At 34.0% G+C, this 19,921-nt stretch overlaps 1 protein-coding gene across 1 annotated transcript in view; it reads left to right on the plus strand.

The window, feature by feature from the left end:
* The window catches only part of ankrd10b (ankyrin repeat domain 10b), a 34,086-nt gene extending 14,296 nt beyond the window's left edge, over nucleotides 1–19,790 (plus strand). Inside the window, exons 4-6 of the mRNA XM_065292952.2 lie at nucleotides 15,253–15,503; nucleotides 17,215–17,307; nucleotides 19,227–19,790. Of these exons, the coding sequence (XP_065149024.1) occupies nucleotides 15,253–15,503; nucleotides 17,215–17,307; nucleotides 19,227–19,528 (646 nt within the window). The 3' untranslated portion in view covers nucleotides 19,529–19,790. The remainder of the gene's footprint in view (nucleotides 1–15,252; nucleotides 15,504–17,214; nucleotides 17,308–19,226) is intronic.
* Nucleotides 19,791–19,921: the final 131 nt, after the last annotated feature.

Below are 19,921 nucleotides of genomic sequence, written 5' to 3' on the forward strand. Positions count from 1 at the left end.
TTTGAGTTGCACAGCTGATATTATGCACAGCTATTTCATGTACTACGGCTTTTGATCAGTAAGTCCTTTAACATATTAAATCACTGTTAGTTTGAGTCGTTTAAAACATGCATTTGTAAAAGCAACACTCGTCAAACATAATCATTAAGAATAAACTTTTAATAAACTACAGAACAGCGCAAGCCGGAAGCGGCGTGCCTGTCACACGACTTAATAAGGTAGCCTAACATTTTTCTAACAAACAAACATTCCCGTATCAGAAATTAGCAGCACAGTATTTACTAACAACGTAAAGGGTAGGCCATTTAAATAAAACAACGAAAATAAATTCGAAACTGTAATAAAACGGTAGCATACTTTCAAAATCAAGTTTATTTATAACACTTACACCATCCAATATGTTTTTTCATCAGTAGAACAATAAAGAAGATATTTATCAGAAACCCCAGTGCTCCGTCATGCAAGTCAACCGATCCACACACTTTAAGAGCTAAAGCATATATATCCAATACAAAAGTAATCCCCCATAGCTCCGTGTGACATATTGACGTCTTGTGAAGCAAATCAATCAGTTTTTGCAAGAAACTGAATGTTATTTACACACTATTAGCGTGAATGCAAAAAGCAGGAAGCGCACTTTCCGTTTGAGGCGATCTCTTCCACTGGTGGCGTTTGGTGGCTGTTGGCTATGGATGTTGGTCTCTCTGCGCCACCTAAAGTGCGGGAGCGTGAAACGCTGGTTTGATAATAATCTATGGAAAAATGTACCGTTCTATTAAATCTTTCCCGAGTTCAATTAAGAGAAAACGCTTCCCTGCCAATGAGAAGTTTTTCCGGCAAACCGTATTTCGACTATTTCCACCAGCTGGCACTCTTATCCAACTTATACAACACGGAAGTATTCCCTTAGGCAACCAGTTTAAACTCCATGTATGTTTTGAGGATCGCTCTGAATCTGATCTCTATCAAAAGTCATTTACAAAAATACAATTATTTAAGCTTTTTTGCTCAAAATTTGGTATTTTTTAAGAAACCTACCCATTTTTGATAGGTGTTAACATTTAGTCATTTTAAATGTCCCTTTAAATGACTCTTCTGATAAAAGAAAAGAAATTGTAGGGAAAGAGTTAACTGGCGAAAAATCTCAACTTCATGCATAAATGTAAAAGTAATATCCCACAGATAGCTACAGAATTGTGTTTATGATTATTGGTTAGTAATTATGCATTGTAAAAAGTGAAAGTTGGATCTACTTAAAACACTTTAATTATTTAACCTTTTTTTAACTTACATTTTCCACTTAAAGACAAAATTCAATTTTTAAGTTAATCCAACTTTCACTTTTTAGTTTTAATTTTGATGCACAATTCATTTTAAAGTAGTTAATTCTATGAATAATTATGTGTATTGTAATTTATTGTTTAATGAGAGCCTTAAACTATGCCCATTTTAGTTCACTTAAACTTATTCCAAGAACATAAATGAGAGTTGAAATGAAGTGAAAAAAGCTGTACCACATATCAGTTCAGAAATGGGTATGTGGAGCTACTGTACATGCTTATCGGAAATTTAGATTAGCTTAGGTTGTATTCATGCTGCAAGTTTTTTCTTGTTATAGACTTTGCTGTTGGCTGTTTTGCAGAGAGATTTTGATGAAACAGTTTATTGTTCTTGTTTGAACATCTCCAGAGTGTTGAAACAAGGCACCCATCCCAAGATTTTGTTCTGAAGAAAAATAGCCAACATATTATGAGGCCTTTGGCATGTCTTTACAACTCAAATAAACTGTTCAGCACTCACTGTTGAGTGATGGAGTTCTTGTTCCTTATTCTGGAGGAAAACAATTATTATGAACACTTCATATCTCCTGACAATGAGAAATGCCACTTGGGATAGCCAATATATTCAAGCATACTTTGATGTTAAAAATAATCGGAAATGATCTGATGTTCTATAGAGACGCACATAAAAACAATTTTTTCCATTAGTTGCTGAACTGCCACCAAATACCTGTTGACTTAGTTGATATTAATAAAGTAAAGAGTATATATTACAAATTATAACTAGTCAAGCATGTCTTAAGATGTGATGTCCTCTAAGGAACATCAGATAAATGGGTGTGCTTGCATGTGTTTCTTGAATGCCTTTGGTCTGAAAAATAAAAAGGTCTGCTAAACAATACAGACACACATTTTATATCAGATTTTCTTCTGCTCATTTGAATGCCGTATGGTTACATTGTTAACAGACATTGAGTCAATGACAAAACAAGCTCCTCAAAACATATTTTTTGTAATATATTTTAGAGTCAGAATTGTGTTTAAAAATATTTTTTATTTAACAACATTTCAGTACAATTTTTTTCTTACAATATTTTTTGATATCACCATTTAAAAAATATCAGGTTGTACAACCAATCATTGTTTATTTGGCAGATAAGTTTTAATGCGCACCTTGTGTCATGCTAATTGTTTGTTTATTTGATACTGGAATGAATTTGAAATGTGTAAAACAATGAAATTTACAATAAAATTAAGAACAAAGTATATATATCAGCGGTGTCCAATACGTCAATACAATCGACCAGTCGATCGCAAAGGCAATGTCGGTAGATCGCACATAAGTTAACTGCTGCTCCACGCGCGAAATTGGCATTATGGTCTTAAAATACTTGCGTGTTTCACAATTACTCTGAGTTGCTGCGACTTTCTTCTCAGATGTGTTTTTATAAATCTTATGCCAGGCAGCTGGAGCTCAGTCGTCTGACTTTCGAAATTCACCAGGATGCGCATTCTTGCCTTCACCCAGGACCTGATCCACGCGCATGGTGTGTGTACGCGAGCGAGCAAACAAGAGAAAGAGCGGGCGAGGCAGCGTAGCGCTAATTTATATGCTCTAATACTGTTGTCATTTTCTAGTTTGTTTCACTAAACTGCATCTCCGCTATTTTAAGGAATACTCGACATGTACTCATGATTTTTTTAACTCCTCAAAAAGAATATAGTAATGGTAACAGCCCTAAATTCAATGTAGAGATATAGGGTTTAGTCCTAACAAGCATTTAAAGTGTTATAAAAATAATTAACTGTGTTTTTTAGCAGGTAGATCATTTTAAAAGTAGATCGCCAAACAAAAAAGTCTGGACACCCCTGATATATATCAACAATTATAGACAACCTTATAGCTTGCATTAAAAAAAACAAAAATTATTCGCTAAATTATTAGCTTGTTTAAAATATTAAGCTTAAATGTTATTTTTTTTATTTCTGAGGGGCATTCATAGCACCCTTTGACTTTCTGGTTGCACCACCTGACCTCTGCAATGAATTTACATTTAACATTTGACTTCTACTTGGATGCTGCTGGTATAAGCTATTGCCTGTGATATCAAATTCAGAAATATACTTTTTAAAAACAAATAAAATGTGTCTGATAAAATAGCAATTTGTCTAGTTTTACATTGGTCGTACCACCTGACACAGAAAGTGTACCAGTCTACCCAGTACATTAAAATAGTTTATTTGATTTGAGCGAAATCTACAAAAGTTTCATTCCGACATGAAAACTACTGATATTCATGAAAATTGTTTATAGGAAATGTTAAAACATAATGCCACAAAAGAATAAAAAAGAATTATTATTCAAACACCATCAACGCCATTTTACAAGTTTGATACATAAAACATGAGTATTTGTTATTAAAAATACTGAAATTGTATTTAAACTAAATATGTTTTATAAAATTAAATGACATATCATAAATGTTATAGTAAAATAATGCCCCCGGAAACAAAAATATGCATGTCATGTCATTGACCCTAATGTCATTTATTAAAGTAGGGTAATGTTGTTTATAATAAAAGACATGTAAAATATTTACAATTACATATCTTTTCAAAATTCAGTGTACTGCCATGAATAAGCTGTATTTTGTGAAATTTGCTATTAAATTTAGAAGTGCCCAGATTTTTTAATAAAATATGAAGAGTTTGGTTCCAAAGCGCGATAAACGCATTTAAAAAAAAGTTACTGCCAAAATCAGTATTGTATCAGGTCAGTATTTAAAAGCAAACTCTTAATTTTACGCAAAACACAATATCCGCCGTGTTATTCTGTCATCTTTCTCCCTTTTTTCCACTCCTCCTTTTCTACAGAATGCAATAAATCTTCTCAACAAATCACAGCGCTCCATTCCACGCACTGTAAACAACAATGGCGGCCTAGTTTTCCTCATCTTGTACTGCGTGATCATCAGACAAACAAAAACAAAATAATACTTTTGATGGCATTGCTAAACCTGTGGTGGGAAAGAAAGACGCGAGAGGTACTCGGGAGACGAAAAATGCAACATCAAGCTTCTCTCATGCTAACACATTGACCCAAGGGGATCTTAGGAAAAACTTTCCATTATTTTACGCAAAGCTAATATAATCAATCTTTGAAAGTCAAATTATGGATTTAAATTTTTAATGTTATTATAACCTAAAGATGCTATGTGACAGTTTGTAACAGAAAATAGTCGTTTTCATCTTGTCACTTTCTTGGTATAGAAAACACGGTGTTACCGAAATTAGTCAAAGTGGATTTATTGCGTTTAACCAAACTCTTCATATGTAAATATCAGAGCATCAGATTTGCTAAATTGTGGAACCTGCAACAATCCGATTACTCCCATTTAATCTACAAAATGTCTAAATACTAAAAGACACTAACATGCATATGAGTATCTCCAATGCAAAAGCCTCTAAACGCCACCTCAGTCAAACATGTGATATTAGCCGAACATGTATTATGCTTTCATCAAATTATTTCACTTACAATCTGCTTGGTCATGGCAAAACATACCCGTTTGTTGGCAAAATCAAGTCTGATAAAAATACTCATTTACAAGAAAAAATGTCAGACACACTTCGAGGGTTCTGCATCTGAGCTCTTCATATATAACTTAAAAAATACTTTAGGTTATACAGACACCACACATTATACCCAAATACTATATTAATGTTTAAGTTTTAAGTGATAACAACAGTGTCTGATAGAGGTAATGTATTTGGGGATTAAGTGGCATTTTTAATAGCGAAGGAGAAACATATTGGCTTTTGGAAAATAAGGGTTTGTATATTGATGCATGTGGGTTTTTATTGTCTGTTTGAAATGCTTTTGAGACAATGATGAAATGTGCATTGAGCAACCAGACTAATAGGATTGTTGATGTTTATTTTTATCATGGCAGTATGAGCAGTTTTTCAAAGGTTTAAAAGTGGTAGTGTCATTGAGGCTTCAGGCAGGATTATAAAGCAGAAAGTATTTTCCAGTGACAGCTGTAGTGTTTCACGTATCAAAGCAGAACAGAAGGTTTTAAATAAAAGGATTTTATATGTAAGGCCCACATAGGAAATTATGAGGAGAGAGGGCTTTGGGTTATTATTTTTAATCTTTTTAACTTTCGCTCCAAATTCAAACGAAAATTTGGATTCTCATTTTGTCTTAAAATTAAAGTTACATTTCTTGTTTATGTTGCTTTCATATTACTAAATCCTATCTGGAACCATCTCGGTTAAGAGTACATGTTTAGTTAAATAACTCATATAAATATTTCAAACATTTCCCTAAATGTTGTAATAAATTATTTGCATTAAAATTAAGTTCAAACGTGTAGCATATAAACACAAACAATGCCATATTATCAGCATATACTATATCTTAAATTGGAGGCATTCAAAGTACAAAAGTATTTGATATTTTACCCAACATAAAACTGGATATTTTATCTGTTTTGTTTGCTCCAGTTGTAACTTGAACTCCACTAGCTTCCATTTCTTTTCCTGAGAGACAAACAAACTGTTACTTTATTTTCCTGGAGAAGCCATTTCAACTTATGTCTTGAATATTTCCTACTTCAAGAGTTGGTGAAGGAACCCCACTCCATTCTGATGTATTTATTCTTGATAAGAACATCATCATATTACTTCAAGTTCTGAGTTCACGATCTCCTGGACTGAAATCAAAATAACATGAAGATCCCAACATGGATTTAAAATGATTTGCAATGGATTCTTAGTTTTGTGCGCTTGTTGGCTGCTCGGATCTGGACAAAAGGTAGTGCTTTGATTCTAACAAAAAGAAGAGTTTTGTATTTCTTAACTTGATCTTTTAGGGGCCGTTTACATTTAAACATTTTAAAACCAAAATGGGAAACTTTCTAAATGTTTTGGCATGTTTTAAGATTGCAAGTTTTTGAAAATTACATAATTGTTTCCATGTAAACTACAAAAACGAAAATCCGTGAAAACGTTGTCCTGTGTGCGTAACGTATTCAAGAACGCAAAGGAAAACATCGTGTCTTGTAAACGTGTCCTTAAATTACCTGCCATCACCTTGAAAGTTCTTACAGATATGTCTTGAAAAGTGAGAAGTCGTGTCTCCGTTACCCTCCTTGGCCAAATGTTCAAACTTCAGAAAGTTCTTGAATCAGCTTCAACTTTGAAACGCAAGATGATTTATTGATCTTTCTTTCTACTTGGGAGTCCCAAAACTGATCACGTGAATGTAATGTTTACGGCTTATTCCAAGGACTTCCTCACCTTCCTAATCATGCTTGAAAGGATGGGCACAGCCATTCAATCCTATCTGAATGTTACATCATCAACTTATTCAAGTCTCCAACATTCCTGGGTTCTTTAAAATGTGCTCATCACTTTTTTTCTTTGGCTACTTGTTATTCACTCATCTCTTTTTTTTCTTTGAAACAAATTCCACACTTGCCTGACCTGAAATCTTTGACCATTTAACATGAACCTCATGATGCTCACTTGTTCAGCTTTTTATTACGTTCTTAACCATGCGTTGTTCTTAACCGGTGTGTATATTCACTAATTGTTCTTATTTACTTTGATATAACAAAACTGTGAAGACGTTACAGATAAAATATCCAGTTGAAATTAAGTCTTTCCATCACTTAATATAAGCAGCATATTCGAATAAGTCAACAGCATGCTCAGGCGAGTCTAGCTTGGATAAAAAATGTGGCAATGTAGGCAGATAATTTAATTAAATATGCAAAACCGTTACAATTTATTGCATTATTGCTTCTTGTATATCAAAAAAACAATATTTTTTATTGTTTTGCCAAAGCCCTCAATCCAAATGTTTGTCAGGGAAATGTGTGGTCCAGGTAGTAGCATAGGAAAGCAGAATAAACCACAGGCTTAAATACCAACAGGCTTTGCATTATACTACATTAGACCTGTATTTTGCTTTAACATCTTTATAACATGTCTTCATCTTTTATCCTGCGACTTTCAGACTTACAGAAACTGCTTGTATTTACATTGTCGCCTGCAGAATTTACCAGTATATGATAAAACTATGTTCTTTTATGAATCATCTGTCACCTTTGACCTTATGAAAGTGACATGATGACAAGAGAAATGAAGATGCATTTTGTAAACTGTTGCCGCAGAATTCTAGAGAACATCTCAATGTTTTGCAGCTATTGAATTCGAAATGACTTGATTTTTTTAAGTAATCCTAGAAAAGGGGGAGAGCATTCCAAATAGACACTGCTGACTCACTCCAAGTTCCCTCAACGAAACTGCACTGTTGTGGCATTAGGAGTGTTCTCACTATCGCTCCCTTCAGTATCAACACACTGGCAAACTGTTGAGGTATTTCATGCGGTGATTGGTTTTACTGATAGGACATTTTGTACCTAGAAGTTTCAAAAGACACAGCTTTTGATTTTAGATCTAGTTTTTGTTTTTGACCTGCATGCTTTGCTTAATTATGCCCTTAAATCAATGCAGTTGTTGTATATTTGTTTTCCTTTTTAATTTCTTTTTTCTAGACTAACCCTAGGACGTATATGTAGGGCAGGTCTAATCAGTCCCTTCTCAGTCTCGTCATGAATAAGCGTGGTCTGAGAACTGGCACTCAGGATATGTGTTAGGGCTGAACAACTGGAAGAAATTGTGTGATGCCAGAATAAAGAGTAGCAATGCAACTCAGGAGTGAAGAAAAAAATGAATGCTTCTGTTTTATTACCGAAAAAATTTGCCATTCCCCAGACGACACATGGTGATCTATGCTGAAATTACCAGGCATCAATGAAAAACCTGGCAGGTCTCAATAATATATAAACCTACTAAATAAATTTGGTTAATATCTGGTTTTCTTTATACTTTGGCTTAACTAAATTGATTAGAAATACTTGTTTAAAAAAATTAAGGGTTGTCATAGAGCTGACGAAAAAAATTGTCTGCAATTCTCCAATTCTCATGCTTGTCTTATCAGTAAAGCGGGTTCGGTGATTAGTGTGAAACCGCTATCACCTGCTTTCAGATGGAGCGGCATTTACTACACAGAGCCAAAAAAGCTAGGCAAAATCACGATCATAATCGAAGACGATCTTCCACGATTATGATCGTGATTTTGCCTAGCTTTTGGTGAAATATGGCTCTGTGTAGTAAATGCAGCTCCATCTGAAAGCAGGTGATGGCAATTTACTACTACTCACCAAACCCGCTTTACTGATGAGACACGCATGAGAATCGCAGACACTTTTTTTGCCCAGCTCTAGGTTGTCACGTTATCCGAATTTCAGTGGCTAATCAATTTTTCTATAACAACTTTAAAATCATAGCAATTATTAACAACAACCAGCATGCTACCCAAAATACACTCCTTTATTTAATGCGATCAACACTTAAGAATTGCCCCGACAAAAAAAAATAGGCCTAGTTATGTAACCAAAAGCTACTAGCCTACCTCGTATAAATTTTAAATATGTGACCCAGTCTGTAAAATCCAGCTAAAGTTTTTTGTGATTCACTGTTTTCTACAAAAAATCATCCTGAAATATAACCTTAACATAATATTGACTGAGTAAGGTCATGTCAAAGATTGAAGTTAAAGTGATGGTAATGATTGAAATCAAACTTTAAGGCCCCAAATTATAATTAAATTGAGACTTTAGCTTGAATTTTTAAGAAAGGGTCACATATTGTTAAATTAAAAAGTCAGTAGTAATATTTAAAAATCTAATCAAATTATGATCATTAGACTAAATAAATAAAATACAAAACTTTTTCATGTTTTTACATTTATTTTCAGGCACAGAAATAAAATAATAAAATAATCAAAAATAAAATAAATCAGCATAGTATTCACTAAGTAAATTATAGATTAATCCTTATTAAAGTTAAAATAGAAAGCAGTGTTTTTTATTTCCTTTGTTATTTGATTTACATTAAAAACAAGTGCCAAGTACTTTTCTCTTCATTGAGTTTTCTTGTGCTTGATTATTTAAATTGTCAAAGCTTTACACATGCAGTTGATCAACTTTTGTGATGACACAGCTTTTGCCTGATCAGGCAAGTGACAGTTCCATCAACTGTCCTGGGCCACAAGGCAGTCTTTTTGTCGAGTTCTTTCTGATTAATTATTAAAGATGGATAACAAATTAAATGACAAAAATAGCATGTAGCCTGCAAGTAGTTTTCAATAGCATGAATAGTGCTTAAAATGGTAAAAAGGAACAATATTTCAGCAGTTAGTATTTTTCTTCTCAATATTATTTAAATAATTTTGCTCACCTGTCAAGTCTGTTTCGGTGCATTGCATCTTGTTAGTTAGTGTCAAGGTAACAGATTCAGTTGGTACTTAAAGGGACATATGCTCATTTTCCAGCTCCCTAGAGTTAAACATTTGATTCTTACCGTTTTGGAATCCATTCAGCTGATCTCCGGGTCTGGCGCTAGCACTTTTAGCATAGCTTAGCACAATCCATTACACCTGTTTAGACCATTAGCATCGCGCAAAAAAATAACCAAAGAGTTTTGATATTTTTCCTATGAACTTGACCTTTTTGTAGTTACATTGTATACTAAGACCGACGGAAAATTAAAAGTTGTGATTTTCTAGGCAGATATGGCTAGGAACTATACTCTCAAACCGGCGTAATAATCAAGGACTTTTGCTGCTGTAAAATGGCTGCAACAGGCGTAGTGATATTACGCACTGCCCGAAAATAGTCCCTGCTATTGAATGTAAACAAGGGGACTATTTTCAGGCGCTGTATTTCATCACTACGCCGGTTGCAGCCATGTTACATCAGCAAAGTTCTTGATGATTATGCCAGAATGAGAGTACAGTTCCTAGCCATATCTGCCTAGAAAATCACAACTTTTAATTTTCCGTTGGTCTTAGTACACGATGTAACTACAGAAGAGTCAAGTTTTAAATAGGAAAAATATCGAAACTCTTTGGTTATTTTTAGCGCGATTCTAATGGTCTAATCAGATTCAATGAATTGTGCTAAGCTATGCTAAAAGTGCTAGCGCCAGACCCAGAGATCAGCTGAATGGATTCCAAAATGGTAAAACTCAAATGTTTAACTCTAGGGGAGCTGGAAAATGAGCATATTTTCAAATAAGTTGAGTGTCCCTTCAATACAGTTGATACTGCAGAGAGACTTTATCTTGATTTATTTTCTGTGTACTGAAGTACCAGTAGTTTTAACTGAAAAACGATGTTTAAACATAAATGGGTAAAAGTGCTTTAACCTTAGCATTATGCTAATCCTTTCCAAAAAAGTAAAACCTACAAAAATGCTTTATTTAAGAATCTTTACTTTATTTAAGTAACAAAATTAGACTAATTATTAAATGCATTTAAAGGAATACTTTACCCACTAATGAAAATTCTGCTCTGATCATTTACTCACTCTCAAGTTGGTCCAAACTTGTAAAACTTTCTTAGTATTTTTTCCTATTATGAAAGTCAATGGTGCCCAAGATCCGTTTGGTTTTTAAAATATCTTGATTTTGGTTCAGCAAAACAAAACAAAAATTATACAAGTTTGGACAATTTGAGGGTGAGTGAATGATGACAGAATCTTCATTTTGGGGTGAACTATCCCTTTAAATACTTAAAAAAGTATGTATTAATTATGTGCTAGTTTTCTATAAGGAATAGTTCACCAAAAAATAAAAACTTTAATTTACTCATCCTCATACCATCTTAGATAACTTTCAGCTAAATTATTTTAATTAATATCCTGGCTCTGTTGGGATTGGACTTCAGCTCCAGTGGGCTACTACACTGTAAAAAATATCGCTGGATTTACTTAAAAATATAGTGCATCATTTTGCATCCACTTTTTTAAGTAAGTTTAACTAGAAATTCCATGTAAAACTTACTTTAAAACTAGATGCAAAAATGATGCACTGTATTTTAAAGTGAATCCAGCCTTTTTTTTCAGTGCAAGTATCTTTCGAAGTGAAAAAATGACATTTAGCTGAAGAGAAATCTTATACACCAGGGATGGCATGAAGGTAAGTAAAGTACCATAGGAGCTGCTACACTTTTTATTTTTAAAACAAAAACAGTATTATTTCTAGTTTTTAATTACTTTTTACATTTATAAAACATGAAATAGCATAGCTGAACGAGTGTCAAAGTAATTCATAAGGAATTTAAAAAACTGAAATGATCTCTAATTAAAGGTGTCAGAAATCTGATCTACAGTAATAGAACATTGTGGACAATATGAGGAAACATTAGAATTAAAGGCTCAGTTGAAATCTTCAAATAATTATTATTTATTATTATTTCTATTAAAATAGATGACCATATTTTTTATTTAATGTTTTGAATATGTTGTCAGTTTTATTTAGATTTTATTGTCATCTTGTTCAAGCTAACCTATAATTTAAGTTACTTATAAAAATTATTAGAATTTGTAAAACCTATAAAAGCAGCAAATGATTAAAAAAAACTGCTGCCAAAAAGTTCCCCCCAGAGGTTTTAGTTCACAATAAAGATGTAGTACTAGATGTAAAGTAGGGCTGCACAATAAATCGCATGCGATTATCATGCGCATCGTCGGTAAAGCATGTTCCTTGATGAGTAGTGAATTGCCATAACCGATTTTCAGATGAAGCGTCGTTATGCGATAATGAACGCTCGGCTTTACTGACGAGATGTGCATGATAATCACATGCAGTATATCGTGCAGACCTAACATAAATAATGGATTATATCAACTGATGTACTGAACACATCGTCCACATTGTTTGTTTCTGTAATTATTTTCTTGCACCAAAGAGGTTATTTTCAAATTGAGACCTGCCATGGTGACCACGGACTGTATCTTCTCGATATGCATGTTTAATATGCTAAATCTCTTAGAAGCATTCATGTATTTCTTCAGATTTGGTTAGGAGTAAATGGGGAGGGTCTGTTCAAGTGGAACATGTTTAATTTTGATTTTTCAACTTTGTAATTGTATTTTCTTTTTAGATGTTTGATTTGGAGATTTTTATATGTTGAAATGAATGTGTGTATGGACTGATCTAGTAAGAAAGAATAAAGATTCTATATGTATGTATTTATGTATGTGTGTGTGTGTGTGTGTGTGTGTGTGTGTGTGTGTGTGTGTGTGTGTGTGTGTGTGTGTGTGTGTGTGTGTGTGTGTGTGTGTGTATATATAAATGTGTTTTTAATGAATCCAGGAATGAACAAACTCTTTTAAAGCAACAAGCAAACCCCTTAATGTCACTGAGTGGTATTGCAATAATAAAACCTTCTTTGTGTTTTGTTTAATTAAAACATTAGTATAGAATATAAATTTCCCAGTCAAATTCACCTTTGCTTTTTAACATTATTCATATTTTTTACCACAGCACACACATTCAGGCATATGAAAATGAGGTGGAGGCCTTGGGAAGCTGCCAGTGTGTTCTGTCCTCTATCCAACCAAAATGCCATTGGAGTCATGTCTTCACTCAATGAATTGCTTGTTTCTTGTTTAGAAATGTATTTGCATTACAGTACTATAGAGGTAATTTAGCCACAACCTAACAAGTGCAGAGCTGTTCTCTTCCAGTAGCATACATTTAGTCAGTTATTGGTATTGCTTTGATATGCCTTCATTCAATTAAGTGTTTCCTATACTCTAAAAAAAAAAATGCTGGGTTGTTTTTAAGAGTGTAATGCCAAGTTTGAATGTGTTGATACAATCCGCAGTAGAATTAAATTGCTATAGTTACGACTAGAAAATGTAATGCATTAGTGTTTGGTTAAATACATTTAGGCATTTAGCAGATGCTTTTATCCAAAGCCACTTAAAAAGATAGGGATACAATAAAGCGATTTGTCATTGGGAGGCAGTAATACAAGAAGTCACAAGTTTTCACAATACCGAAACAATACCTGCGAAAGAGAGCTGGATATTTATTTATTTAATTTTTTTTAAGATAGAAAATAGATGAGGTGTGTCTGCATTCAGCATCGATTTGTCAAGTATTTTTGGAAAATCTTTTGGAGTTTTTAGTTGTTTATTGAATGTAGCGGGACATGTGGCTGATCGAACTCTTATAGGAAGATCATTCCACCAGCAGAGAGTAGTGAAGAAAAATTATCGGTAACATGATTTAGTGCCCTTTTGTAAAGGTAAGACAACTAGGTAAGTAAAAGTTCTGTAAGTGAGCAGTAATGACTTATACCTGACACGTGCTTCAATTGGTAGCCAGTGGAGAGAGATGATGAGCCATGTTACTTGGAAAATAAGCCGAGCTTCTGCATTCGGAACCAGTTGGAGTGCATTAGTTCAGACTAGAGAAGCAGGCTGTAATTTTTGCTGCTATAGTGGGATTGTCTGGGTGAAATGAGAAGAATATCTGGGTGTCATCAGCATAGCAGTGGTAGGAGAAGCCATGTGCATGTATGATAGGTCCATAAGGATGTGGTGTAGATGAAGAAAAGGAGTGGACCAAGCACTGATCCCTGGGGGACTCCAGTGACCATCTCCACGCCACTGCATGGCACCCTGAGGGATCTATCGGAGAAATAAGATTTAAACCATTTGAGGGGAGCATCTGTGATCCCTAGCGACAATAGCATGGCAAGTAGGATCTGAAATACATTGTTCGTTTTTCAGTATGAAGCTGGCAGTGACCCCACCAATACATCCTACGATTAAACTGATTTGCTCAATAGAAGGAACACCACAAAAAATAATTTTTCTAAAAATAAACACAAAAAGTATTTTGTGTTAGCATATGCGATATTGCACTATCAAGGGTGACATTTCTTCATTCTTACTACATTCATGATGGGAATGTTAGTAGGAGTTCCAGGGGTAAGTGTAAAACTTGATTTGCTTTGGGTTTGTTCATTCATGTATTCCTTTTGGTTTTCAACTGCAATAGAAAATGACACATGGTGTTGATGCTTAACGCACACTTTCAATCTTTTCATGTTTTCATACCAAATATTTTACAGGAATCCCATGCTGCCCTGATGTGGTTTATAATATCTACACTATCCTTCTGATCTAAAGTGGAGATAAATGAAAGCTAGCGTTACTCTCTTTACTGTTCCTATCTCTATACACTAAAGAATTCCAGCATTTCCTGGTCATCCCTTTTTTCTTATTTCTTCAAAGCTCCCTTCTTTTAAGCAATGAAAATGGATATTCACCCACCATGAAAGTTCTTAAAGGAAATAAATCTCTTTATAATCCTTTTTATTTTAATGATCAGAAGATGGATTGGCACGTTTCTTTCATTTAACTGCAAAGGACTTAAAAACACATGAAGACCTTCAAGAAGACCTTTTGTACTTTTTTAATTCGTTCTTCCTTCTATCTATCCAGTTACTGGCAACTCGTCGCTATTTTCTATGCTTGTGTGTTGTTTATTCAATTGCAATTGGCATTTATTTTCATCCTTACTATCCTATGATAGTTTCTGCTTTAGGCTAATAGCATAGTTTCTTATTTTTCCTTACTTTCATTCCTTATAATATCATAAGTCTAGTTTATCTTTTGCCTTGAAGAATTCCTGGAATGATTTTTATAGTGCCAAACCTTTACTCAAATTCCTACATCCTACATCTTGGAAAATTCAAAAACCTTTCACTTGTTCAACGCATTGTCTTTGTTATTGCAAACTTGTTTTTCTCATTTCTTCATAAATCTTGTTTTTGTCTACTTGTGTGCGTGCGTGTGTTGTCATTTTTTCTATTGCAGTTGAAACATTTTGATTTGACCACAATTTGTTTATATATCTTTCCCTCCCTTCAAGAACATGGATATCAAAAATTAGGAAGTTTAGTCAAGGTATAAAAAGCAGAAGGTTCTGTATGAATGTGTGTGTGTGTGCAAGACTGTTTGTGTATGTGTTTGTGTGTGCTTGGTAAAAATGTTCATTAGACCAGCAATGGTAACACAGTAATTTTATCACTGCACAGCATGAGGAACGCTAGTGGACTGACTGCAGCTGACCTAGCCCATGCCCAAGGCTTTCAAGAGTGTTCTCAACTGCTGTTCAATGCCCAGAACCAGCAACTTAATCAGCTTAATGGGCTCTCAACCAATGGCTCTGTGGGGTATGGGGACCGCAAGCTAATCCAGGAGAGGGGCATCCTTATTGCGGTACCCAGTCGAAAGAGGTCTCTTGATTGCATGGAGTCTAATCAAATTAAAAAGGCCAGAACAGATGGTAAGCATCATGACTACTAAAGTATTTGCATAATCCTTGGGAAGTTTTTTCACTGGGGAAATACTACACGAGACCTTACATGCGATTTGAAACCTGGTGGATCGCAGGCCACTCATTATTAAAGAGTCATTATTTCCAAAGAAAGACCCAAGAATGGTTGAAACCTACATGGTGTAATGATAGTCAAAACAGCTAATAACATGAGATTAATCCGCTTTGTATGCTTTAAAATGTGCTCGCGGTACTTTGACTCGATAGCTCTTCAATGCGATAGTAATGGAGAAAACTGACAAGACATTTATTAAAAATAAAATGTAAAAGTTTTGCAGTGCTATTTTTAACAAAGTTTAGGTCCGCTACTACTGTTAATAATTGTTTGTATCTTTTGGCCTGTGCAGCTTAAGGCAATATTAATTTGATTTTATTCACATTATTAACTAGAGCCGATTTTTCGATTAATCGTTTTTTTTATTACATCAAAATCTATTTTCACAGGCCACAAATCGATTTTTTTTTTTAATAACCTGATCCTGTTTGTACAATGAATGTGACTAGTATGACTTTTTTCAGCATACATTTTTCATCTTGCATCAAAATTGTATTGTATTTAACGCAATTGTATGCATTTGAATATTAGAGATTGGTTCTGTTTTAATGTACCCAAGTGTACCTAAAATAGAGAGTTTAATATACAGGTTTGTGGCTCTTAATTTATTTTTATTAATTACCCACTTGTAAACTTATGTTCACTGTTCTTTTTTATAAATGAAGAGTTTCGTTGCAAATCGGGATAAATCGATTTTTAACATTTTTGTCAAAAAATATTTTGTTTTATGGTGCTACTTAGCTGTATTTTGAGCTGTACTGCAGTTGAATTGATATTAATTTGAATGCACAACCAAAAAACGAGATTGAAAAAAAAAACGGAGTTATCTCTTTTTGCAACGTAACTCTTCAAATATAGTATTTGTATTAAATCTATATTCATTAAGTCGAATCAAGAATCGAGCATAAAAATCATCGATCCGAGAATCGGAATCGAAAGGAGAATCGATTTGATAGCTTGTGAATCGAAATCGAATTGATCTGGAACATCTGAATCGATACCCAGCCCTATAGCTGTCACAATGATTAAATTATTATCTTATCACGATGGTTTGACCTTATCGGATGATTTCATATCACTGCAATGATTGCATATCTCTCTAAAAAACACAAGGGGAGCTACAGAGCCTGTATTAATGAGACCGTATACGATGCCTTAACTGACAGTGTACATTGCAAAGCCATTCAATGCAGTTAAAAAAAAGCATTTAAAAAAATGCTGCCAAACTTTGATAAGCACTATGAACTGCCAGGTAAAACATACATTTCAAGTGAAGGATGCTATTCTTAATGATCTGTAAGGAATTGATTTATTACAGCCACTTTATTGAGTTTATTTCTTATGAAGAATTTTAAGTTTTTTTTTATATATATATTTATTACATAATTACTTTTAAATATGTGTTATGTGCATAAATATTTACTTCCAGGTAAACCTGGCAAAAGATGTAATTAAAATAATCACAACGTGTGAAGAAAATTATGCAAATTAAATGTCAAAGCAATAAAACAGAAAATTAATCGTCACAATTTATTAGACAATTAACTGTCAGCCAAATTTCATAATCGTGACAGCCCTATTATTAACTTGTTCTTGTCATTGCAGATATACGTTATCAGGCAGTAAATGGAGTTAATGGATCCCGTGGAGAAGACCACATGGAGGACATAGAGTTTGGGTCAGCGCCAAATACCACAGGTGGGAATGGATCATTAAATGGATCCTTTCCTTTGGGGTCCAATGGCATCAACAGTTCAGAGCAGGACCAGGTGTCCAGAATGGAGAGCTCATCCTCTCCAGCACACAAAGAGCTGGAGATCTTCACCGTGGCCTCCATGCAAATACCATGCCGTTGCACTAATTCCTACGCTTATTTGTAGAACGGTGGCCTTTGCTTTATTTTTATGCTCTTTTGGTGATGTGAGTCTGGGAGGCAATATAATCCAGTTTAAGCATATCATATGTAAAAAAAGCTTTGATTATAAAAGTTACGTCACACCATTCTGCTATTTTGAATTTAGGTGGTGTGCATTTTGTTTTAAATATAGTAGCCTAAGGGAGGATCTAGAGAAGATCTTAAGTTGAGTTGTTTTGCACAATAACTTCCTGAATGCAATGTTTTCATTTGTATTCTAGTTTGTTTTAAGGAAAACCGAATGATTTGGATGTTATTTGTTCTCTTTAAAAGTTATGAGCATTTTTACATAATGTCATCGTGTTGTGTAACAAGACAGTTTTGTGTTATGACATCAGTACTTTTAAGTATTTTTTTCTTTTGGACCGTTTTCTGCATAGTAGCAAAATATAGATTGCAGGTGGATGCACATCGTTTGTTTGTGTTTATCCTATAGAGAAAAAAATGTGCATTTTATTTTTCCAATTCTCTTGTCTTTTGAACATTTTTCTTGTTATGCCAAAATATATATCTAAACATGAATGTATAATACATCCATGGACTTTTCTGTGCTGCTTTATACATGTTTGTTCTTGTAAATAGGTACCAGGTGCTCTTCAGTCTTATTTTCAAAACCTTTAAAGTTTTCGATGTTGGGTAATATTTCTTTCCATAGGCGGAATTGCAAAATCTGTTTAAGATGATTTTGATTAGATTTACTCTTGTTATATATTGGCCGGGAAAGGGGGTCTTTTCCAGTTAATGTTTTCAAAAGTTTCAGTAGTGTAGACATGGTTAATTTGATTACAAGCACTGTATTAATGATTTATACAAAGGCACTGCTCATTAATTACATACGTTCTGATTAAGTAATTTTTTTGTACTAAAAAGGAATTGCCAGTATAAAAATCTGAAGTGAATAAGGGGGGTTTTGCTCTGCACATTGAATAATGCATGATTGCCTACTCTAAAAAGCATTCTGAATTATAAGAGACATCTGATGTAAAGAGATTTGTTCATATAGAGTAGGAGGATGCTTGAAACAATGTAACCTCTGTGCTCATTAAATGTTCTGTCATTTAACAATCTACAGTGACTCTTGAATGTGTACTTATTTGTAAGAAAGAGTGTACTAGCAAAAATGGGAATCATAGTATATACATGTCATCTAGTTCAGGTTTACAAAGACAAAGTAATTTTACATACAATAGTTTGGAACAACTTTAGGGTGAGTAAATTATTAAATTTTCATTTTTCTGTAAACCACCCCTTTTAATACAGATCAGTGTAACAGTGCTGTTTGTCAAGGTAAGCAACCAGGACTTTAGTCTCAGGTTCAAAGTTCAGATGTAATTGGGTCACGTAAACCGAACTAGAACAGCAATTTTATAAATTATAACTACTTTCCTTAGTAAATTGAGTTTCCAAGTTCCACTTGTTTTGGGGTCAGCAACCCTGTCAAGTATTTATAAAGAAAAAATGTGGGTTATGCTTTGGGCAGGGTTTAAGTATGCCATTTGTACATCAAGGGGTAGTTTAAGGTTAGGGATAAAAAGGTTTCGAACCAACGATGCTGGCCCAGAAACCTGCCACGTAGATTCAAGAAATTTAAACAAAAACAAAACCGGTTGGAAATTGTTGTGCAAAACAAATACAGCCCATTACAAATTAATGTTGTTTTGTTTTCTTAATGGCATTTTAACAGATCTGTTTTCTTTGACAGCAAAACTCCCTTTAAATGGACATTGCCTTCATGAACAGCACCTGATGCATGAAAATGTGAATGGAAATTCAACCATCCCATCAGAGGGTGAGGGTGGTGATCATATTGGGGACAAGGGCATCTACTCACATCTTGATTTCTCTGACAACGGGCTTTATTTTGGGCATCATAATGGCTTTGGAGATACAGCCGAGAACTTTGAGGATGCCAGCAGTCGGATTGAGCACCTTAAGTCAGTTAGTGCAGCGAAGCACTATGACCACATTACCATCAACACCATGCACCTCTTTCATGGGTGTTAGAATGTCCCGTCCAGAGATATAATGCCTTTATATCCATACAGAATGTGCTGCATTGCTTTGTCCATGTCCATTGAAAGGGACGCTGTATTATTACATTTCCTTTGTGTTTCTATCTTTTTTTAAGTATCTATGTTTAAAAAATGTTTAATAGTTATTCTCTAATTGGGGCCAAATTGAAATGTTTAGTATTATGTGTTTCTGTTGTTCTAGAGTCCCAGAGGATGTTATTTTGATGCATTATTTTTGTTAAGTTTTTTATTGGTGCCTATGTTTAGCATCTTCTCTTTTGTAGTCACTAAAGCTGTAAAATAAAATGGTTGATGATTGAACTGATTTAACATTTGTATGTTTCCCAACTAAAAAAAAAACACCAGAATGATTCGTTTGAACTTT

Source organism: Paramisgurnus dabryanus, chromosome 15, assembly GCF_030506205.2.
Source record: "Paramisgurnus dabryanus chromosome 15, PD_genome_1.1, whole genome shotgun sequence".
In the NCBI taxonomy this organism is placed as follows: Eukaryota; Metazoa; Chordata; class Actinopteri; order Cypriniformes; family Cobitidae; genus Paramisgurnus; species Paramisgurnus dabryanus.